The sequence below is a fragment of the Aegilops tauschii genome, chromosome 6, assembly GCF_002575655.3.
Source record: "Aegilops tauschii subsp. strangulata cultivar AL8/78 chromosome 6, Aet v6.0, whole genome shotgun sequence".
NCBI lineage: Eukaryota > Viridiplantae > Streptophyta > Magnoliopsida > Poales > Poaceae > Aegilops > Aegilops tauschii.
In genome coordinates this window covers 81,692,188-81,717,727 of record NC_053040.3, presented here as the reverse complement: position 1 = coordinate 81,717,727, position 25,540 = coordinate 81,692,188, and the positions used below count along the sequence as shown (strand labels likewise).

At 39.9% G+C, this 25,540-nt stretch overlaps 2 protein-coding genes across 2 annotated transcripts; both read left to right on the top strand.

The window, feature by feature from the left end:
- Nucleotides 1-1,187: 1,187 nt before the first annotated feature.
- LOC109766342 (uncharacterized) lies at nt 1,188-3,202 on the top strand. The gene is made up of 4 exons (XM_045230318.2): nt 1,188-1,207; nt 1,254-1,351; nt 1,438-2,475; nt 2,772-3,202. The coding sequence occupies exons 1-4, from the start codon at nt 1,188-1,190 to the stop codon at nt 3,200-3,202; spliced, it is 1,587 nt and encodes a 528-aa protein (XP_045086253.2).
- Nucleotides 3,203-3,205: 3 nt separating this feature from the next.
- Nucleotides 3,206-4,786, top strand: LOC109766341 (uncharacterized). The gene has a single exon (XM_020325109.3). It carries the CDS (start codon nt 3,206-3,208, stop codon nt 4,784-4,786), a length of 1,581 nt encoding a protein of 526 aa, XP_020180698.3.
- Nucleotides 4,787-25,540: the final 20,754 nt, after the last annotated feature.

The window sequence follows — 25,540 nt, the reverse complement described above, 5'->3', positions numbered from 1 at the left end:
TTTTTTTTGTACAAAGCCGAAACTAGCCAATGTTCTGAAAGTAAATGTTCATAAAATAACTCTGTCTTAATTTGCATTGATGAGGAACTTGTTTGAACCAAATGGGCAGGCACCATACCTTCTCTTTTAGCCTTGGCAATCTCTTCCATTGCATCAGTACTCATCACATGAACAACATACAACGGTGTATTGACGAATTTTGCTAATCGAATTGCCCGTGAAGTTGCCTCGCCTTCCAACTGCAGAAAAGAAGAGAAAATTTGGCACACAGGATGTTCGTCATGAACAGAATAGTCCAAGAATGCAGAAGAGAGTATGCACCCACCATGTTCCTTGACCATCACTTCCATTTCCCTCGAAACCTCATCATTCCACTTGGTAATGGCCATGTGAAATCCATAGTCCATAGCAGCCTTTTCTGCTTTGTGTTTGTAGGATTCCAAGCCCGCATTCAAGTTCCCGTTCACTGGAATGACAAAGTTGATATGCATAGAGTAGCTTAGGAGCTGTTTACGCATGTTGCTGAACATGTTTAGTTGCTGTACATGTTTGTGGGAACTGATTGTGCTGCTTTTACTTACTTTGATTGCTTGGTTGTGTGGCTTGTTCTGCTTACTTTGCACTGCCAAGAAGCAGCCTGTCCAATAAGCATAGTCTCCAAGTTGTCTCCAACTTCACGAACGAAAGTGCATGAAACATAACAATTAAGAATCAGTCTGTTTACATAAAACCTCCCAACACGGAGGCCAGGAGTTGGATCCTGGGCACGTCCAGAAGGGGATAACAAAATAAATGATTGATGGTAGACAACTTCAGTATGAAACATAACAAAATAAGATCATTAAGATGGTAGACAACTACAGTTCACAAGCCATTGTTAATAGTATGAATTCTTTGCTTGTAGGTAAGTATGGGGAATCCACAAAGCAAATCTGCGGAACATACAACAGCGTCAGGTGTACCTAGAGGTAAATCTTTGACTAAAAAACTTGCCGCACATCTCAAGCTATATCCCGATTGTGATTTCCTTAAATGACGTTGTTTCAGATAATTTGGATTGGACAAATGATGGTTAGAACAACCTGAGTACCCCATTTATGACAGTTGGATTGTCAATTTACCATGATTTAATACTATTTATTTATCGAATTGATCTCGCTTATCTGGAGGATGAAGAGGAAGCGATCATGTCGTCGAGCTTCAGGATGTGAGTCGTGTCTGGGATGTTTGTCTTATCCCCTATTCTATCCAAGGGGAGAACTAGGTTGGCATCCGAAGCTACCTAAACGTAATGTTCCTTTGGAGGTTGTACTAAATCCTCAACTGGTCCATGATGATGATGAGGATGCAGGTATGCCGTCTGCGTCCCATTTTGCTACAAATAATATTTTGTTTGTCGATTATATCCTCATTTTTATGGTACTCAATCATGTGCAGAGGGCAACAGCAGGTTGTGCGTCTCTGTCAGAGACTACTACTGTTACATGCTGCAGACACGGCCTGCGATCTTTAATCCCATACTCTGTGGAGCACGCCTCTTGCAGCAATGGGCCGTCGACATGTATGTCAAGATTGAAAGTTGTCGATTAAGGTGGTACAGGAAGAACCAGACACAGATTCGTGCCGACTTGTATAAAGGAGTTGTTGATGCGATCACATCGGGGGAGACACGAGCAAGCATTGTTGGGGTAAGAATAGTTCTCCCTGGAACATACCCTGGTGGCGACCGCGACATGAAGAAGAGGCATATGGATGCCATGGCTATTGTACATACATATGGGAAGCCTGACATCTTCTTGACCATGACTTGCAATCCAAAATGGGAAGAGATAACGAATGAGTTGCTGCCTGGTCAGACGCCGCAAGACCGACCTGATATTGTGGCCCGCGTGTTCTTTGGCAAACTAGAGGCCATGAAGGACATGTTGTTCAAGAAGCACATCCTGGGTGTTGTCGTCGCATATGTATATGTTGTCGAGTTTCAAAAAGGGGGCCTCCCACACGCACATTTTCTGTTGATCATGGACTCAACATATAAGCTTATCGTCCCCGAGCAGTATGACCGACTCATTTCCGCAGAGCTCCCAGACAATCATAAGTATCCGGAATTGTATGCAATGGTGGTAAAACATATGATGCACGGACCATGCGGTGCTCTAAACCCGAAGAATGTTTGCATGCAAGAAAACGGATGCAAGTGCAGATACCCGCGGTCGTTCAATGATAACACAGCACAGGGGAAGGACTCGTACCCAGTTTATCGACGTAGAGACGATGGTAGGCGTGCTAAGGTCCGAGGGAAGATGTTGGACAACAGATGGGTTGTGCCTTATAACCCATACCTTCTGCGGATGTTCAATTGCCACATCAACGTTGAGGTTTGCTCGAGCATAAAGGTCGTCAAATATCTTTACAAGTACATTTACAAGGGCCATGATAAGGCTTCTTTCAGCATCGACCAGCCCGACGCCGATGGTAACATTGATGAGATCAAGAGATACGTTGACGCAAGGTGGATCACCCCTCCGGATGCTATGTGGAGGATATTTGGCTTTCCACTTTGCGCCAACTACCCTCCTGTCTTGTAGTTGCCTCTTCATCTCCCGAATATGCACAGGGTCGCATTCAATGCCCAGGCTGACTTGAAAAATGTTGTCGCCTCAGAAAATATTTCAAAATCCATGTTAACGGAGTATTTCAAGGCTAACCAGGAACACCCTCGGGCTAGAAATATATTGTACAAGGATTTTCCCGGAAGCTTCACGTGGCAGAAAAAAATAAGTTTTGGAAGCCGCGGGTCGAGCATTTTCAAATAGGTCGCATCGTGTCTGCCAATCCTGCCGAGGGGGACCGATACTATCTGCGTGTGTTGCTAAACCATGTTACGGGCAAAACATCCTTTGACGACTTGCTCACCGTGGACGGCGTGCTATGTGGGAGCTTTAGAGAGGCTGCTGAAAGGTTGGGACTCATCGAGGCAGACAACACGCTCGACGACTGTCTTACTGAGGCTGAGCAGTGGGCGATGCCATGTTCTCTTAGGAGGCTCTTCGCAACCATCTTGGTGCACTGCGAGCCAGGCAACGTGCGTGGTTTATGGGATAGGCACCTCGAGCCTATGTCAGATGACTATCGTCGATCACGCACGTCCCCTGACGAGGTGGAGCAGATGGTGTTGCTAGACATTAGGGGTATGTTGTAGTCCATGGGTAAAGATATTGTTGATTTCGCTCTTCCGAGCATAGATGATGCGTTTGACCCAACCGAGGGCGAGGCAAGAGAGGTCATCGAGGAAACAACCGTTGAGTTTGACATGGATGACACTAAGTTGGTATCTTCACTGAACTTGGAACAAAGGGCCGCTTACGACGAGATACTAACGGCTGTTGAACGCGGTGATGGGGGTGTATTCTTTGTTGATGGCCCTGGAGGTACAGGGAAGACCTTCCTATACAGGGCGATGCTTGCCAAGGTGAGGAGCCAAGGCAAGATTGGTATCGCTACCGCGATGTCGGGCGTCGCCGCTTCTATCATGCCTGGCGGCAGGACTGCCCACTCGAGGTTCAAGATCCCATTGAGTTGCGATGATGGAGCCTCGTGCAGCTTCACCAAGCAGAGTGGGACCGCCAAGCTCCTAAGGATGGCCTCATTGATAATATGGGGCGAGGCCAGCATGACGAAGCGACAAGCGGTAGAGGCATTGGACAACAGCATGCGCGACATCATGGGAATACGTGACCGACCCTTTGGAGGAAAGACTGTTGTTTTTGGTGGGGACTTTCGGCAGGTGCTTCCGGTCGTCAGAAGGGGGTCGCGGGGCCAGATAATTGATGCAACCCTCCGAAGTTCTCATCTGTGGAAGTGTATGCGGCAGCTTCGGCTCATCACCAACATGAGGGCTCATAATGACACGTGGTTTGCAGATTACTTGCTAAGGGTCGGCAATGGCACTGAGGATGTGGACGATCAAGGCAACATACTACTCCCTGAAGATATTTGTCTGCCGTCTACAGGCGAGGTTGACGACCTGGAGAAACTTATTGACCACGTGTTTCCGAGTCTAGATGACAACATGTCTGATTCCAATTACATGACATCTCGAGCAATCCTTTCCACGACAAACGACAATGTCGACAAGATAAACATCCGCATGATAGACCGTTTTCATGGAGATGAAGTAATCTACCATAGCTTTGACATTGCAGAGGACGACTCATATGGCTACTACGCTCAGGAGTTTCTTAATGGATTGACTCCTAATGGTCTTCCTCCGCATGCACTCAAGCTAAAGTTGAACTGCCCTGTCATACTTCTAAGGAACATTGATCCAGCTAATGGACTGTGTAACGGCACTAGGCTTGTTGTAAGAGGTTTTGAGAGGAACACCATTGATGCAGAAATCGTGATTGGTCAACACGCTGGCAGGAGGGTCTTCCTTCCTCGAATACCTCTCTGCCCATCTGAAAACGACATGTTTCCGTTCAAGTTTAAGAGAAAGCAATTTCCTATAAGGCTTAGCTTTGCTATGACCATTAACAAGGCTCAAGGGCAGACCATACCGATAGTTGGTGTCTACCTACCCAATCCCGTGTTCTCTCATGGTCAGCTCTATGTTGCTTTGTCTCGAGCCACCGCGAAGAGAAACATAAAGATACTCATTCAGAAGGAGAAGCCGAAGGAGAAGGCCAACAAGCTAAAGGACAATCCAAAGAAGCGAAAAAGACCGACTGTGTCCTTACTGACCTCGATGAAGAACATCGTCTACAAGGAAGTCCTTACAGGCTGAAGTTCGGTCTTAATAGACTAGCAGGTTTAGTAATGACAGAGCATTTACTCTTGCGATGGTCAAGATATGCTGAATTTTGTTTCTTTTACATATATTTTTTTATTTGGTATTTTTATATTTGGATGTATACAACATCATCGCTGATATAGATTTTCTACAAGCGTACTTTTTCATGTGTAATATGTGATTCAGATATAGTGATTGGCAGGATAAAGACCTGGAACATCCAATGAAACTATTGTATTACGGCAAATTAACATATCTGTTCTTATTATTTTGGTATTTTGATAGTATGTTTGAATGTAAGTTTATGGACGTCCTTATGATCCTCTACAATCATCTGCTAGGTCAGAACTATAATATTCTGATTGGTCTGAATTATAAGACCAACACACGCAGGAGGGAAGTTTGTGAAGCTTGTGAATATATATTTTGCATATGTACTACAAATAAATAATAAAAAGCTAGCCTGCGTACATGCGAATAAGTTTATATGCCCGTGCGACTTTGAAAAAATGTGACAACTGACATGTCTGATTGCTGAAGTGTACAATATTTGGAAAAAAAATTAGAATACTTGATACTTTCACGTATCTAAACTAATTATTTAACAGTTCAGTTCAGGTTACATATTATTTTCTTGCATTGGTTCATTTACCATCATGAATTTACTGTGCATTTGTAATAGTTCAGACCTAAAATATTTGCATGTATACACCATCATCGCTGATATAGATTTTCTACAAGCGTAATTTTTCTTAACGAATGATGCCCCTGATGTGTTACTTCTGCTAATGCATAAACAGATAGTGCATGTGTGTAATACCGTTGCTACTAATGCGTACGCATAAATACACAAATTTATGTTGTTTCCTAGCTATGGGAGCGTGTACTTCTACTACTATTTCTCATATGTACGTATGTATGTTATAGAGATTGTTGTGATGAAAAAGAATAATAAATATGATCTTTTGCAATGCTGTGTTGGACTGAATGATTTGTAGTCCAATTATATTTTTTGATATACATGAGGTATTACACATGAAATGCAAGAAAGAGTTGTAAGCTGATCTCAATAGGTTTCTTTTTATTTATTTCCCTAATTCATGTTTATTTTTTGATGTTCTCTTTCCTGTTTGAACAAGGAAATGTAAGTAAATGTTACAGCTGGCACAAACTTGAATGAAGTGTTAATGCATTTGAAGAAAACAGTATTCAACATAGTTTTAAAAAAATCCCGTGTATAAGGAAATTTTAGAAGTGTTTTTGAAAAATGTACAATACGTGCATGTTAACTATTTTATTTGCTTCCTTTAAAAAAATCCTAATCGGTTTATCACACATGAAATCTTAAGACAGGTTATCTATTTTGTCTTGTAATAATATAGTAGGTTCTACTCACTGAATCACAAAATTGATCCCATTAATTAATATTTGATTGTGACCAAATCGGTCGATTTGTTTACCGATTTCGTATTCAGAGCTTCCTAGAAACGCTTATATATAGATCAACCGTTCCAGCGACCTTACCAGACCTCTCCATCCTCCTCTCACATGGCGTCATCCAACAGTTCAATTCACATGCTTCGTTGGCAGGAAGAAGAAAGTGAAGATTTCGGTGAACTGGAAGATCATGACGGCGCTACGCCGATGCGTCCCTTTGGTAAGGGTAACACACCAAAGCCAAAAAGGCTTAGGATGCATAATCACATCGAGCCTATTAACCTGCCTATTAGTAGTAGATATCCCGTTACGAAAGACGATAGGAAAGAAGGTTTGGGGGACGGTTGGGGTACTAGCAACGATCAAATTCTGCAGGCAACCAAGGAGAGCAACAAGCTGATGCAAACTCTCATAAAGAAGATCAATCAGTTGGAACATATGGTTGTGAAGCACATGTAAACATGCGACAAGAAGACGGAAATGCCTTGAAAGGAGCAATCATGAGGAGTTATGCAATATTCTTTACAGCTTTTTATGTTTTATGTTTCAACGCTCCTTAAGAGCATTTTGCATTGTAATCGATTTGGAGTCAAACTATGAAAGTATGAATAAAGAACAGATATTGTTTCATGCTTGCTTTCTTACTCTCTGTTTTTTATCTTCCCTTTGAGCTTTGTCGCTGAACATGCTATTTTTTTCTTTTTCTTATATGACTACGCGGTACAAATGCTGTAATCCATACTTCCATCGAAATATTCTTTTTATTACAAATGGCATTTACTGCGTTTATGCTATATTAACTAACTTACGTCACAAAACGCACAGGCTTCTTAATTAAGCATGCTGGTTTTGAAAGTGCGGCTGTTACTACACTGTGCATACAGAATCAAATTAAAAAAGAGACACTAATTAAAAAACAGATCGAAGTTAGCTTTTCACGCGCATACTCAATTGTGCATGCAACCGCGACCAACGAATCAAGCCATCAAAGACCGACTGAACAAATTATTACTATTGCTAATAACTTCGATTTAATTTTTTGTTACTATTTTAAAATGCCCGTAAAATAGTCGTTGCAAAGTAACACAACGACGTCTCATCACATGTTATAAAATCAAATATGTTGGGATTTTTTTTAAAAACATATAGTATAATAAAAGCTTAGTAAATAATCGATTTTTGAAATTGATTACATGTTGGTAATTAATGGTAATATATTTAATCGACGAAATATTGGCGAATCCATGGTAATATATTAATTGCGTGACTACACTTACCTTAACGCACTATCACCTTAATTATTTTGATATATCCAATTATTGCGTTCCTAACTAAAAATCTGAAGTCATCATTATATTCCCGCAGTTTGTTATATTGAATATAGGGGATTCACAGGCGAAAAGTAAACAATGATACTGGTGAGATAATTGACATGATTTCGATCAGATTAAGAATCTGAAATATCTATAAATAATTAATTGATTCAAAAAGTTTTAGCAATAAATTTTTTGTTGCCAAAGAACTCTCATAACTTACTATTTATAATAGTTTCGATAGTAGAGGTTTTTTTTCGCTAGACGGCCACATGCAAATAATTGAAAGAATTTTGATTTTCCCGCCTGTGGGCTCCTTGGACTATATATAAATGCCACTACCCGTGCCCGTGCGCCCCTCTATCTTTCTTTAACACTTCATCCATTAGCTCCCTGACCATGGTGATACCGTACAGCTCGAGGCCCTCGAGGAGGGTGATGGCGAATCCACCGGATCCCATCATGCCTCTGCCTACCATCCCTCCAATGAACTGGCAAGTGTACAGATCTTCATGCACGCTTATTTGACATCACCGTTTGTTTATCCCATCATTTCGTATTATTTTATGTAGGTACCTGAATTTTCAAAGTGTACAGATGGAACATATCTATCAAAGATGTTGGATAATTCGAGCTAAGGTGATGTGGAAGTCCCATATCAGGGTGCATGCAATGGGAAACCCATACTTTCGTTGCATACTTCTGGACCAGGAAGTATGAGATTAGTGATCACTAAATATAGCAACTTTTTTTAATGTATATACACATGTGTTCTAAAGTCTTGTTATCTGAATTTTTAAATATTTCTAGGGAACAAAGATTGAAGCAATTGCCTTCAGCAACCAAGCTTATCGATTCAACGCCATTCTGCAGACCGGGCTAACATATGACTTCAGTAGCGTCGGGATAAACCCCACGGAAATGCTAGATGGTCACTTCTGGTATCTATGCATGGAGTTTGTCATTGAACTAAATGCTATAACCATGGTTAGGACATCGGTGCACAGTATTGCATCGACAATCTGTCCACCATTTTTCCCACAACTTGGTGCCATATCCTTGCTACGGGACAAAACCATTACCGGTGCAACATCTTTTAGTTTGTTTTTGCATATTTATCGATTTAACATTTTGTCTCACCCAGACTTAATTTTTTCCAGATGTTCTTGGTATTCTTGTCTATGCTGGTAGGATACAACATAGGTGGGATTCAGTATATAGACGGCAGGTCCATTTTGTTGAGATAGGCATCATGAATTTTCGGTAAATTCCAATCAGTACTTGAGGTTTTATATGATTATTAATATTTGATAGTTGCCTACCATCAACATATCTTTATCATTCCAGACGGGAGATACTGTTTATACGCCTAAGTCAAGAGCATGCTGGTCGTCACTTGTACCACTTGCAGAGCACTGAAAATTTGTTTGAGAAAATTGCAGTTACGTACATACAGGTAAACCGGAGGGATAAGTGCATGGAGACTATGAGGGAGAGCACATTCTTGTTCTCCCCCAACATTAATGATGATGTTCATCATCTTCAAGGTAAGTTATATAAACTATTTCGATTTTTATGGTTTTTTGTTCTTTTCTGTATTACGATGTTATTAGTACTAACAAATTGTTTTTACGTAGATATCCACGAAGCCTGCTTAATGACACTTGACGAAACACTATCATACGTCAATGCTGCAGTTGTAGCCAGGAAAAATGGACAGTAGATGACTTTGTTTTCCAACACGGCTCAATAAAAAGCTCGTTTCCCTCGGTCCTTTTATCTACATTTGGAATAATAATGTATTCACATAGAACAATCATTTTTGTTAAAGTGTGTTTTCTTTTTGCTTGTCAACTCTAAGTGTAGCCATTATGGCAGTATGTATTATTTGTACGCGTACTTAATTCGGGATATCTGGTTTTATACAAAGGTTGATTTTTTTTCGATTCGTTGAGATTGAACTGTAAATATGTCATGCCTTAGGAACAAAATATTCAACTATAAAAAAGGAGAAAGATCTGATACGCCCCCGTCACGTTTATTTATAATTAGAAAGAATCATCTACGTCTTAAATACGACTTGATATATTTGACAGGCAATAAAAAGCATTAAAAATATATCCGTTTATATATATGCTGCATCGACATCCTAATTGCCAAGACACCTCAGTGAACGATCACTCACGCGTATCGATCAGCGATGGAGCCCATCATTGGAAACAATGCGCCGGCGATCCCTAGCTTTTGGCAATTGTTTATACACATAATTTAGCCTATTAGACTATTATTTAGATTACAATTGTGCCACACCCCTAGCTTTTGTACCGATGAACAGTTCTCACTGCCTAATTTTGCAATGCAAATTAAAATGCATGATTAGCACGTAGTGCTTTCCTGATCATTTTTTCAGTGAATTATTTAAGTGAACAAATAAATTCATTAATATTTCATCGTTATTGTGTACGTCGTTAATTTTCTTTTGCTGTAGCTAATCTCGTATCGTATAACTTCATCCATACACGCACTGTTATACGATACGATGTATACTTTATTCTTCAGAAATAATCGCATTCCAGCTATAGAATAGTAAATAAACATATGAAGGTCATACGGCATGTACCTTGCATATATTATTTAATCCTGAAGTTGTCCTTGATCTTCCTCTCTCGCCGTTGCCTTAAATTCCAGCTAGCGATTAAACGCTGATTATTTTTTATCTGTTCCTGAATAGAGTAAAATAAATGATATATGCATGGTTTTTCTTATTGATCAGTACCCTACAGTACACAACCAGAACCACGTTAATAGTAGATATGTTAGTGTGCACGCCGTGAATGTTCTATTTTGATACATGCTAATCAATGATAAGTTCATGAAGCTTATGTGTAAGAACATAAGCATTTTGGAAAAAATGAGTACCACAAAAAAAATTTAAGGCATGACAATTGACATCATCATGATCTAAAGTATGGATAGAACATTAAGGACAATCTAATTTTATAGTAAGTTTTGATTTCTGACTTCTTTTCTAATACATTATTAAAAGTTATGCGTTTGATGAAAAAAGGAAAGATATCTGCACCATGCATAAGTATATATATGAAAAAAGCAAAGACATGTGCTACCCAGCCTTCCTCTGCATGGCCTACCATTTTATGTTAACATCCTGTAAAATCCGTCAATGCCTAATTTATTAACAGGTGTGATTTTGATGGAAAAAGGAAATAGATGTGCAGGGACAGGTATATATGGTAGTGCTAGATTAAGCAATGATCTGCTAGCCAGTTATCCTCCGCATGGCCTACCTATATATGTGAACCTCCTCTGCCATCCCTCCTCCCCCTCCTTGCTCTTCTTTCGTCCATCACAACAGCCAGACCTGGAGGAGAAGTTCCCAAGGAGTACTCTGTGTAAGCAAGGAGCATCAAGAAGGCGAGTACCTCTAGGTATGAACAATTCTGGATCTTTATTTTCTCTAAAACTGTAATAGTTGTTATGTTTGCTTGAGGTGTATTATCAAAAGTATGTTTGGTTGAGGTATACTACAAAAATATTGATTGCCATCATAGCCTCATAGGAAAGGAAACTGCTTTTTGATAGAAGTAGCTTCTGATTTAATTCACTGAATAATAATTATAATACAGGTAACAAAGGAACACTTATTGGGGGGGAAATGAGCTTAGAATTACTAAGATAGGCATTACCTTCTGTTGCTCAATCAACTCGTACTAAACCATATCATATTTTGGCCTCCCCTTTCTGATTGAGGTGGTTTGGGTTATCATTCCACAGTTGCACGTACATGCGCTCCCTATATTACCATCATTAAAAAAAGGCGTATGAGTGCAAATGATGCAAAAAATTATACAGACTATTGACACAAGATATAATATGACTTATCACAACAGTTAGCACCAAACAATAGCCAGATAGCCAGATTCCTAAAGAAAGAGAACATTCTAAACAGAAAAGCCAGTAGAAGCCATGAGCAATGAATTGCAGTGAGATAAATTCAAGCTAATTGTGAAAATGCCAACAACAGTGAATATTATGTATTTTACATAACCATTGATGGATTTTTGTAATATCAGGATTCCTGATAAGCATTTTTTACTATAGGAAGGGGATCGCTGCTATATTAATTTTTAAACTGTAAATTTCTTAACCTGCAACACAGACTAAATGAGGCTAGAATCACAATATCATGTTGAACAAAAAAATGCCATTTCAATATGAAAGACTTGGCCTTTTTATTGTTAACTAGGTAAATGAAGCAAGTGCACGCCATGATATTCAAGTTCACCGAAACTCTATTTCAGATTATTTTTCCTATGATGGAGCTAAAATATTCCTATATACTTGTAGGAATCATAAATCACTAAATCAACAGGAAGTCCGGTCATAGATCACTATAGTTCCTCTGCAACAAACTGGAGCTAGCAAGATGAAGAAAACGATGTCTGATTGTTAAAGCAAAGTGTGGATAGATACATATATATAGTAATTAGACACTTATATGCTAAACCAAACGGCACCTGATTGTCTTAAAGCACTATAATCATTATTCAGTATTTAGATACTTATATTTTAAAAGGTGGACATATACGTCAAACCTTTCCTATGCTAGCAACCAATATTGCTACTTAAAATTAATACCTCACTATGGTTCAGCTCCTCTGTAGTATTGGCTCGCCTCGTCGTTTTCGTTATGCACAGGTTTTGTTTGCCGAGGTGGCATCAGCTCCATGGTGGCCTCCTCCGAGCTACTGTGCTCATCGACGCCCAAGAAAAAACCAAAAAAGAATCTGGCTATTTATACATGACGACAACAACAAATAATTATGAGGGTATACAAGACCACAACAGTAATTACCGTAGCATGCCTCTTTCTTGGTAATTAGTTGTTGAGAAGCCAAGTCAATTATGCTGCTCCCATTGCCAGCTTAGAGATAAAACAGCAAATTGCTCAAATATACAATACACTGTCAATGAATGCAATACACATTGCACAACACATACACATGCCTTTGTTAAAGAATTATGCCTCAAATGCCATGTTGTAAACAGTAGCATAATTTAACTCCAAAACTAAAAATAGACCCTACCAAAATCATGCATAACCAGAATTACGATGGCATAACAACAACCATTGCAGAGATGGTGCTGACTAATCAGGGCATAACCAGGAACCATATAATTAACCATAAGCCATGTAAATAACAATAGTAAGAACTTTATACCGATAAACTGAAACCATGATTACAGGCAGTGAGGAAATCAAACAAACTTCACCTTATAATTATCCATGGCATAGGCATATACAGGAAAGTCAAAACCCTGCCTAGGCAGTGAGAGAACACAAATCGGGGATAAGACCAAAAAAGTATGTTGCGCCAAGACTCACAAATTTCATGGAACCATACTAACCAAGAGAGCCTTGTCGAGCCGTTTTGCTGCTGCTTGGCACTCCTTCGGTTTCTCTTCCGCTTGCTGTTCAAATGGTAGAGTTGAGAAGTAATGAGGAACGTTGAAAACAAAATGAAGTGTGACAGCAAGAACACGTGCAAGGTCTATATTTAAACCGAACTGAGAATTTTAGGAGCTCAAATTTTAACAATAACTTTGATTCCAAGACTCAGTTACAAAAATGTGGTTTTAAGGATAACTTTGATTCAAAGATACATGTTCCATGTACAAATATGAAATGGATGAGTTGGACACTACAGTTCATATCACAGCTACAGTGACAAGTCAACTTCAGAAGCACTATATTCTAAAGATAATATTTTAGACGGCAAGCGGTAGAAGAAGACTTCTCCAAGGAGCATATTCAACATCTTCAAAACGAAGATGTTTCAGATGGGCGTGAAGTGTGTTAACCAAAACAAATCACTGAATTTCTCCTAAAACTAAGCATCATCAATCAAACAATCTTCCAATCTACAACCCCAGAGCATAGAAACAAAAGCAACACATGAACAGCATTTCAATTTAACGGTACATTCATAGAAATTCTGAATGCCCCACAAGAACATATTTAGCATGAGCATGTAAATAGTGACAAGACTTGTGTTTTGCTGTACCTGATTGTCCTTGAGGTATAGGGTTATCTTAGTACCCCTTCCAAGGGGCTCTCCAGTAGTATCATGTCTCACAGTGAAGGAGCCACCATCCTAGGACTCCCACACATACTACTCATTAACAAGGTAAGCGGAGTAGAAACTGACACCAAACTAACCAATCATGGACACGTCGATGCCAGCAGCTACAGCCTCCATGAAATCCTTCTCGCCCAACCTTGCAATGGTACCAAGGTTGTTCACGAGGACTTGGTCAGGGTCTCAAACCTAATCTTATCCAACACCTGCACATCATAGCACCCAAATACCCAATTTAGTGAGATTCTCACAAATAACCAGTCAATAATGTGTTGGTGATTATGCAAGAACTTGGTTTTGAGACTAATAATGCATTACAGTAGAATCAGCCTATATTTTCATTTATTTTACATTACATATGCAAGAACCTAAACAACCACATGCATAGCACACTGCCTCTACCTAGCTAATGGGGCATTTATTTAGCAGAAAAGCAGGTCGTTTAACTAGCTAGCTAACAAATAGCAATCACTGGAATATTAGCATAGTAGCAGGTGAGTGAGGAGAGGGAGAGGGACATGCTACCTGCTAGGAGCAATGCGTCGTGGCGGCCAGGCTGGACTCGTCGAGCTCGGGACCCTTGATCGCTCGCCTTGGAAGAAGAGGAGCAGAGGGCTTGGTGGCTATGTGCGCCCATCCTCCTCAGTCCAGGGGTTGCGAAGTGCCCTCCTGCCGACGTCGCCGTCTCGTCCGCGCCATGGGCGATCTGAACCATATTACATATACCTTTAGTCTGAGAGCAGAGGCGGCTTTAAACATTAGCATGCCATGGGCAGGTGTAAACAACCATAGAGCAGAATTATGGCCATGAGAGCAGTAATAAGCCAAATCACTTGAAACAAACAAACTTAAAGGACCAATGGTAATAACAGAATCTATACATTGCTTGAACCAAAAAATGCCGCTGCATATTCATTCATTGAAGAAACTTGAATCATGTGCATACATAGAAATTGAACCAAAACTGGTGATGTGTTTTCATCACATAGTTGTCCAATGCAAACCAAGAGATACCGAAACAGTGGAAGAGCAATAATTAATAATGGACTAGATTAGTTAGTAGGCTAATTGAATTGAGTGCAACAACTAATTACCAAGAAAGAGGCATGCTACGGTAATTATTGTTGTTGTCGTCATGGAGGGGCCGTCTATCTCACCTTGCCGCGGAAGTGGTGGGGGTTCCGAAAGACGGCGGAGTGGTAGGCGATGTAGACCACAGGCTGCACCACCGTGGCCGTGTCCTGGCCGTCGGGGAGCAGTCTTCGCCCTGGCCCTGCCTGTGAGGCCGGGTCACGGCGCCTCGATAGAGCAGCGAGTAGGAGATCAGTTCAGGGCACGCCTAGAATATTGAAATTTAGAAAATTTGCATGCCTTTACCAAATTAGAGGACATTTTCACCTTGTACGTTAACTGTCACAAACGTCTATAGATCAATGCTGTTGCTACTTTGTGTTCCTTATATTTTGCAAAAAAAGGAACTCTTTTATCTTGTGCCATAAAACTCTTCCTTTTAACACTTCTATATGCTGGGTTGACGGCATCTCATCAATATAGCTAGGTCTCTAATTTTAGTTCTGAAGTAAACGGACCTAGTGGGTAAACAAGTGGACATACAGTAGGCTTATCCTTGCCAAAATGGACAAATAGAGTGTTTTGCAAAAAAAATAAAATTTGAAGCTCTAACAGTCGGGCTGTTGGTAATGAAAATGTCAAACCTTCATACAAATAGGCAGCAATGCACGTGCATACTGGCACTACTTGTGTCATACTGGCATTCTAAGATGACGACCATATGCCTTTTAGACTAAAAATCATAACGACAGTTTGACTTCTAATTAAAAATCCACTTTGTTTATAAAAAACTATGTACGTTATGCGTTTGTTTTACAATTCTAAGGCAGAGCAAAGACCAGACCTCATTCAGTGTTTCACTCTTCCCTGTTCTTCTGAATTATAGTTGTAGTTACAAGGATCATGACGCAAGCAAGCACTTTGACAAAATTTAACATGAAGGTTCTTTTACGAATCTAAGCAAATTGGATTGGACAACGCCGCACACTCACTACACTCACTCTCAGTTGCGTGATCTCAAGAGTTAATATTCTAGAGAAATCTTGGTTGTAGTAGATGACTGATTAGAAAACAACTATCCATAAATTAGTGCATGTTGTTTTGGTATGATTATGTATGTACATCCGCAGGTGCAAATGCAAACAACAAATGTGCATGCAAAAGTAATAATTCAGACGAACACACATATGCACAGAAATAAAAGATACCACCTCACCTTGAGAAAACCCATGAGTGAACGGACATTGTCGTGCGACAACATTACTGATCCTCACATACTTCATCCCTCATCGCCACCATTGTATAAAAGAAAAGCCTGGACACAACATCAACGCCTCGACCTACTTCATCCAGAACCCCTGAAGCACACCCCTGGTCTCTCCATACAAGAATAATCTGTATATACAAAATATAGCATACAAGCACACAAAATTGAAATCAAATATTGGTGCGGATCCACATGTAAATCATATGAAAATACACAGAAAATGCAGTGTATAAATGCATACACAAAAAAGAAAAGTACAGGAGGAAAGGGGTCGGATCTGCGTACCGGAGCTGCTGGCGTTGTAGATCGAGGCACCGCGCTGCGGATCCACCGTCGAACTCGCCGGAGACCAGCACCGCCGCGGATCCGACCGGAGGGCGACGGGATCCAGCACCCGCGTCTGGGTGATGAAGCTCCATGCGTGCGTCGACAGCAGTCGCACACGTCTCGCCGGAGCATGGTGCGGTGGTCGCGGCTAGATGGCGCTGTGGTTGCGGGCTCGGCGACGCGCGCCGCGATGCGGCGGGGGGAGGTCAGAGGGCGAGAGGTGAAGCCGGAGACTGGTGCGGTGGTTGCGGGCTCGGCGACGCGCGCCGCGATGCGGCGGGGGGAGGTGGGAGGGCGAGAGGTGGCGCCGGAGACTGGTGCGGTGGTCGCGGCAAGATGGCGTGGTGGTTGCGGGCTCGGCGACGCGCGCCGCGATGCGGTGGGTGTGGGGGGTGAGAGGGCGAGAGCTGGCGAGTGAGTGGACATGAGAGATGAGTGGAGGGGAGAGGGACTGATGCGGCGGGCGGAGTCGCACGGCCGCCAGCTACCCCGCGGCGATGCGGCGGCGGAGGGGAAAGTGGGAAGATGAAGTGAGTGGAGGAAGAGGAGCGAGTGGGTGGATAAGGTAGGCGGCGGGGGAGGCGGGCCGACGCGCGGGGGAGGTGGGCCGACGCCTAGCCCGTGATGCATTTGGTCTGGGCCTGGACGTGCTGTTTATGGCCCGTGTATTGTTATTATAGTTTTTTGTTTGAAATAGTTTACAAATGTTTTTTTGTTGGACATTTGTTCATAGCCTACAAAAATATTTTAAATAATTATCAAATGACTAATTACTTATATATGAACATTGAGATTTGTTGTTTATCTCGAGTTTCATGGGGTAGGACATTTATTTAAACAACATTTATTTAAATAGGTATCTTTTTTGCATAGGAAAAAATTGTGTTAGATTCACTTTTATTTTTATATATATTATATATACTAATATGATGCAGTATGAAATACCATTTATATTTCATCTTAAATATTTCATCATGGTATATTTGTTATTAGTGGACGTCTGAATTTTTTTTGTAATTATTTTTATACCTCACAAAATATCATATATATTTACAGTATACATACCTCAAAAATTAAACAAATTTGAATATATATATATATATATATATATATACTAAATATGGTGCATAAAAATAAATATTTATATTCTTATGACATATACTAAGGGTATCACAAAACAAATCATATAAAAAATAAATATACTTGGTTAATGTTGGTTTGTTTGTTTTAGTTTTTGTATGACAATTTTCCATAGCCTATACAAATAATTTAAAATAACTTAAGCAATTTCAGACGCTTAATTACTTATATATGAACATTATATTTTGTTGTTTTCCCCAAGTTGTTGTGTTAGTAAAATGATCTAAGCGTCATTTTTTCCTAATATAACCAAATACTATTTTTATTAGCACAGAAAACAGTTGTGTTAGTTTCACATTCAGTTTTATCATATATTATATATAATTTTATGATGCAGTAAAAAGTATTAATTATATTTCAGCATAGATATAAATTGATGGGTTCCGACATACTCACTGATGAAACGATGACAGACCACAGTGAAACACCACGAGAAGAGGTGCATATAGCTAACCTTCCTCTGTATGTATCTTATAGATGATAATACGGAAGGGATTTCTTTATTTTTCTTGTTTTTTTAGAATACAGGAGACATGGATATGGACTTTGGAGATGCACGGAAAAAATCCATTGAGGGTTCAGATGCGATGTCGCTGAAAGGGGACGAAGATTCACAACATAAAAATGTCAAAGAGGTTACATCTCATAACAAACCAAAAAAGGATGCTAATTTACATATTATCCCACAAGGTATTTTTTTATATTATTATCAATCTTATTTTTGTAATATTGTCTTTTGTATTGAACTAATTTTGCTCATTTTGATTGTTAAGTTGGCTCATATTTTTATGAATTCGACAAACTATGTTTGTACCGCTAGGGATATTACAGTCATCGAATCAATCAAGTCTGCCCCGAAGAATACCCAGTTCGTAGACATTGGAGATGCCTTGTTATCAACCGACGATATGTTCTTACATGACGGTGTAAGACCAATTGCACAAACTTTGTAATTAATAATACGAACAATATATAATATCATAAAATATAAATATAATCTAAATGCCCATTACAGGTGATAAATGCTTACATATATTGTATGCTTGCTCACGACCATCTACAAGACATGGCGGGTGAAAAGGTACACATTATTAGCACGTTTGTATCGGGCCAGATAAAAGAAGACGGGGAAAGAGACATAGACCCATCAAAATATCGTCGCATCGTGCGTCATGTTAATTGTTATCTACAACAAGATATGGTTAGTTTTTGTCTCGTAATCCATGCATATAATTATGGATTGTTTTTATTTAGTTCATATGTTTAATGATTTATTAATAACTATATCTAATTGTGACTGTGACTTGTATCTTATTTACACCAGTTATTCATTCTGATTAACATGCCGGGCTACCATTGGTATCTAGCAGTTGCCAACGCCAAAAAACGAGAAATCCAAGTATTGGACTCACTTGGTGAGAATGTCAAACGCAATGACCTTGCTACTACGGTAAATATCTATTTCTTTTCTCATCTTAGCATTTATTTTGTTTGACTTCATCCTTAACATTTCTCATATATAAAATAGTTGCTAGGGCTCGAGAAATGGCTGAAACTTGTAGAGCATAGTCCGGAGTTTATCAAAGGTCATAAGTGGCCTGATCTCAATGTTACAAAATGGACGGTTGTAGAGCAAATTCAGGAGGCAATACAAACCGATGGGTAAGCACTTGTTACAATGGTTTGTTTTTAGATTCATTTGTGTGATATTCTGAAGCATTATTTTATAATATTATAGCGTATCATGTGGATTGTTTATGCTAAATTATATGGAATACTGGACACCACATGGACTGTCAGACCAGTTTACGCAGGTATTTCAGTTTTATACATTATCTCATAATGTTTTATCAAAATATCTTATAAATTGTTTTCATATTTTTTTTAGGAGGATATGAAACATTTTCGACAAAAAATAGCAATTATTTTGCTCGATTCAGAGCTTAATAAGTTAAAAGGATGTCCCATGTACCATCAACCTCTCAACGAAGAAATTTTAGCTAATTCTGATCTTGAGATCCTGGATAATCCATCTGACGTGGTCGAAGAGAAACGTCCCGCCCCAATCACTATCATTCCCACGGACCAACGTGAAATACTTGCCGGCCTCTGCAAGTACATCATGTCGATCAATGATGCTGGATGTTTGGAGTAAGTATCATGTATCAATATTTAATGTGCGGATGTATATTATTGTTCTTCTTACCATCCAAATTACAGGAAGGTATGGGTCCGGAGCTCCACACCCGATCCAATGAGCTTAAGTCTTAAGAAACTTCAGTGCATACTTAACATGGAGCAGCCCATGGACAATGATTGCTTCAACACCGCCGTGCTTATGCTGGCATGTGACGAGGGAGTATTGTTCACAGACCCTCCTATACACTACATGGATCTACGATTTTGTGTAAGTTACCGTAACTCTTCATTCTAGGTGCCATTAGTATCAACATGTTGAAACAATATTTTTTTTCTTTTACTTAGTCCATGCTGCTAGAGTCAACACGAGGTCAGAAATTTTGTGAGAAGGAAACTATCCAGACGTTGGCAACATTATTTGATAGCTAGCCTGGGATGGAGACCGACATCTCATCTTGCAATAAGGTAAATAAAATATATTGACCATTGTTATCATGGTTTGTTTTTGTTTCTAATAGCTCCACTTGTAGATTTATCTTCCCTATGCATCCATCGGCCGATACATCCTGTACATCATCGACAAAGAGGCACGTCGTCTATATATTATGGATCCTATTCAATCATCACAATCGTCAAAGGATAAAAACTTGAGGCATTCACTGAAATTAAAAAGTTTTTCAAGGGATTTCAAAGAAGCACTCGAAATAAAGCTGCCTGGGTGGAATTTTGATATATCTAAATGGCATCGTTTATTTCCGGCCGGTGTTCCAACGAGTATAGACGGGTAATGAATTCATAACAAGAATATTTACTTTTGTTATCATTATATTATTTATAATATTAATTGAAAGTTTTCCAAGAATGTGTCTGGCTATTTTGTTTTTCATTTTATGCTCTGGTGGAACGGTAAAGAATTGGTCAAGCCGGTTTGCGCGGTGAGTATTGTGGGTTACATGTTTTAAGACCTTCTCCGTGAATTTTTCATACTAACTACATTTATTTTTTCTGCAGGATGGGTATGAATTGAGGAAACATTTTTTATTATACTTGCTAACACATCGCGGGAATGAAGCTAGAGGAAACTTTCCTGATATTGTGAAAGAATTTCTTAAGCGCATCATCTAGATATTAGTATTTTTGTAATAGATGTTAAGTTGTAACATCACTCAGCTTGTTACATTGCAATAATGGACTTCAGTTTGTGTTATATTGTTTGTATGTGTGGATTTTAACATGTAACTCTGGTAAACTATTTCAAGAGCCCGTGGCAACGCACGGGCACTCTACTAGTTCTTATTAGATTGCAGTGTTTGAATGTAATTTGGCTGATTTTTTTCTTTTCAAAATGGCTTAAATTTGGCTATACATATAAACAACGGTGAGAACACACAACTTGACAATGTAGTTTAATCATTTATGGCTGATGTCATCTGTTTGTTGAAAAGTCCATAATACCCTTGAGATATGGGCGTGTCTGATTGTTTAATCGTATGTTTTTCTTGTACTAATCTACTGCATATTAGTTCCAGAATATGAACACCATAATCCCTTGCGACCCTTGTATTTGCAGATCGTTCCTCCATTCCATATTAGTTGTCGCTGAAATTGATGTATCTAAATATATTTTAGTGTTAGATATATCCATTTGAGCTACAACTAATATGAGACGTACGGAGTATAATCCAACATACAATAAACACAGATATGTCGACGGCCATCTGTTTAGATGGTTCGAGTGATCACCCAAGCAAAGCGTGATTGTCATTCTTTAGGGACATGATGTGCATCTGTGCGACCATGCAAGTATTCCTTTCCCGGACTCGTTTTCGTGGATGGAAGATGTTGCTTTCAGCACATTAAACACAACAAAATGTCGTTCCCATCAATGACGATTCGTCATCTTTTCTTCAACGTTGCATACGAGCATAAGCAATACTTCATCTGTTCCATAATGTAGTGCGTGTAGAACTTTTTTAAAGGCCCAACTTTGTAAATTTTGATCAAGTTTGCGAAACAAAGTACTAGTAGGATGGCTAGTATGAGCAGTACGTTTTATAGGATCCAACTACCGATCCCTGCTTGTGAATTTCCCTGTTTCCTCTCGTGTTTTGTCTCCTCCACGTGAGACGGAGTCCACATCGACCGACTGTGATACGTGAAGCTTCCTTGCTAGCTAGCCAGCTAGGTTGCGAATCGGGGCACGAAATGACGGCACAAGTCGCAGTTACCAGTAGCATTGATCTTTGAACCGACGTTGACGGGGCAACTACCGCTGACCTGTTCTGGCTAGCTTCTTTGCACTAGCTCGAGAATAGGTCGGTTTGCCACTAAAAGTGGGACATGATCGTACCGGAGCCGTTTCCTTTCATGTATGGCCGGGTGTCGTGATGTGCATCGTCAAGGGAATGATGATGGATGGATTGATGGGTGAGCCAGAGTAGCTAGCCAGTGATGTGTGACGATGAAGCCGATGATCAACCCCTCACCTAATCGAGGGAGCGCAACCATGGTCTCATCGCCGTCAGCTGTCCCGTGCCTGGATGAACGACCTCGAGAGTTCGTTGTCAGCAGAAGCCCCCGTGCTCGGGCTTGAAGAAGGCTCAACCTCAAGCTCCAGATCGATCTGCCATTCTGGAGACTCAATGGCGAAGCTTGGCATTCCGAATGCATGCATCTGCTATTCCAGAAAATAATAATGAGATTCAGTTAGATCGTCCTCGCATTGAAAAGCAAAATGCTTGTCGGATGAACATGGACACCTGGCGGTTTAATTTGCAAGCTGTACGTACGGAGACTTTTTAGGAGATACACGTGCTGGTCCGAAGATGATCCCTCTGAGGAACATGTGAAAAGGCATTGAAGTACTACTTAATATGTAAATTAAGATGGTAACTGAACATGGCATGCTTGCATCCAGCCAGGATGGGAAGGAGGCCGTGTGCTGTGTTATGAAGCACCGATACGGCGATATGAGTACGGCGATACGGGAAACGGCAATTTCTAGAAACAACAATACGGCGATACGGCAAGTATATATAAATAATAATATATAAAATGACAAGTAATAAAGACAAAACATGATGGAATGTGTGAGATGAGATCACAATACTGCCCCATTGGTTGCCTGATTTCCTACATGCCTCTTTTCAAGTCCTAAATGATCATCTAGGTCCTCAACTCATCATGGTGTATGCAAAACAGAAAATACATTATATGATATTACACTTTGTCAATTTGAGATAAATAGACATGAAAAGTGAAAAACGTTAAACAAATTGGCTTGAGCTTGCCAAAGGAATATACACTTCCTTGTTCCAAACTAGCAAGCAGTAGGAAACAAGCAATACTAAAGCAAGCAGTAGTATGCACCTATGCTAAACAGTAACATCAGCAAGCAGTAGGAACTAGGAAGTAGCAGTATAGCAGTAATCTGCGAGAACTAACCAGCCAGCCAAGCATCGTCCACCCCGTTCGTAACAAGAACAGGGACCCCAGAGTCATTGACGAAGAAAAAAACATGAATGGATCACGACTGGCGACGGTGCCGGAGAAGATTCGAGTCAACCGAGGGCCGAGGCAGCAGCGAGGCAATTCCAGGCGGCGCCGGCGAGCCACTACAGGCGGCGAGCGACTCCAGTCTGTGGTGGCGGCCGGCGGGGAGGACTGTCCAGTGGCGGCGGTACACTCGTGCAAGCTCCTGTCGTACTCTACTGGGCTGATGCTAGGGTTAGCCATGGGCCTTCTACTTCTACTGGGCTGCCGTGTCCCTCCCGTATCGTAGAGGATGCACAGGACGTATCCACGTTTTCTCTTTTCTTTTTAAATCAGAAAATAAGATACTTCGCCGATACCCGTATCGCAGCCGTATCGTGCGTATCGCCGTATCGGCGACGTTCGGTATGCCGATACACAGGTTTCTGGCGTATCGGTGCTTCGTAGGTGCTGTGGGAGTTGAACTGGTTTGCACATTGGGGGTGTTGGACTTTGTGATGCACAAGACAAGGAGGACCAGGGAACCACCAGCTCATGCATGCATGCATGCATGCACTCCCATGCATTACGGACTAGTTTAATCTTGTCCTCTCCCCAGCCCTTTTTTTCGAATCTCTATCTAGTCCTTACTACGAGGAATATCATAACGGAGGTATAAAATTGGGTTATCTATTTTGGAACGGATGAAGTAGTAATTACATGTTGCATTCCATTACCGAATTACATGATAGACGCACGTTACCAACCAAGGACACAGACATGCCCAGACAAGGGCCTCTTTGGAGAGCAAACATTTGGAAACGTCAAAATAGATTAGAACATGTGATTTTTGAACGCAAGATTCTTTTCAGAGATTACTTTGTATTGCACGTGCCGGGGGAGAGAGAGAGAGAGAGTATTTGACTTCACAAAATGAAAAGTCGAAGGTATTTCATAGGAGGTAGATATTTTAGCATTCAGATCGTCCAAAATTCCCATGAAGGTCCCTTTGGTTTGGAGGATTCTTAAAACATGTGGATGGAACAAACAAAAGAGTTGCACAAAAAAGATATAAAAAATTATAGACTGATTTGTTCGGTTCACATGATGAATAAAAAATACAATCAATGGGTTAATCAAGCATAAATAAAAATAGTTATAATATGTTTTCTTGCCACTACATAAACAAAAAAGAGGATGTGTGAGCCCCTTGAGACCTCTTATTCTATGTTGAAATCGTCTAATCGCTGCTATAACGCTCACATGGGCTAGTCCATGAATCTCTCGCTAGCTTAGCTTGGCTCCCTGTTTTGCTCGTTCGCTTAGCTTGTTTTTGTTCGCTCAATTGCTAGCTAAAAAATGGATATCATATTTTTATTTGAAAAAGTTTTGTTAAATCAAAAGAAGTTCACTCACATTTTAAAATGTTTCGACTTAAAAAATCATGAATATAAAAATATTATATTCACAAATTTGGAAAAAGGTTCACATATTTAAAATTGTTGGTGAACCTTAAAAATATTGATGAATTATGAAAATAAAAAAATAAAAAGGTAAACAGGTAAAGAAAAACTACTAAACCGGTAAAATAAAATAAAAAACTTGGAAATACCTTACTAAATCTAGGAAAATCAGCAAGCCCATTACAACTATATAGGCGTGCATTATTGCCACCTTGTTAGTAATAATTAAACAAAAAAGGTTGAAAAACATCGAAATAAATCATGTAATACCTTCTTAAAATCGGGAAAACCAGTCAGCCTACTATGGCTATTTGGTGTGCATTATTCTCAATAAGCGACACACATCCCTTTACACACGGGGTGCGTAGCTTACCCCACGGCCACTGACGCATGAGACTTCAATTCTAGAAAGCTTAGTATTTGAAAAATACTCCCTTCGTTCTTAAATATAAGTTTTTTTTAGAGATTTAAATTTAAATATGACTACATACGAATGTATATAGACATAATTTAGAGTGTAGATTCAATCATTTTTGCTTTGTATGTAGTTTATATTGGAATCTCTTAAAAGACTTATATTTAGGAACGAAGCGAGTAGATTACATTGGTTTTCTTTTTCAATAAAAGTAAGATGATAAAGAATTCCTCCATTTTCATTTGCTCCATTTGCCAAGAGAAAAATTATCTTCCTATATTTCTCATCTGCTTTTTCCTATGAACCAAAAAGGGCCCCAAAAAAATCCTACAATTGAGAAGGGCCCTAAATTGTAGATTTCATGTAGTTTCTGCCAAACCGTACTCGCTTGTACGTAAATATATAATTAAATGTGAACACCAAATTTAAACCCGGTAATTAGAGTCGTTCCCGTGAGGCCACGAACTCACCATCTCACCCGATGGCGATCCCCATAAGCTGAAAAAGATCACAAGCATATCATATGTCATGTAATTACTTAACATGA

What these genes read in the sequence shown, in the direction of transcription:
- LOC109766342 (XM_045230318.2), top strand. Translation starts at nt 1,188, where the DNA reads ATGTCGTCGAGCTTCAGGAT. An exon ending in ATGTCGTCGAGCTTCAGGAT is followed by an intron (nt 1,208 to 1,253) that starts GTGAGTCGTGTC and finishes ATTCTATCCAAG; the next exon opens with GGGAGAACTAGGTTGGCATC. An exon ending in TGATGATGATGAGGATGCAG is followed by an intron (nt 1,352 to 1,437) that starts GTATGCCGTCTG and finishes AATCATGTGCAG; the next exon opens with AGGGCAACAGCAGGTTGTGC.
- LOC109766341 (XM_020325109.3), top strand. Translation starts at nt 3,206, where the DNA reads ATGGGTAAAGATATTGTTGATTTCGCTCTTCCGAGCATAGATGATGCG.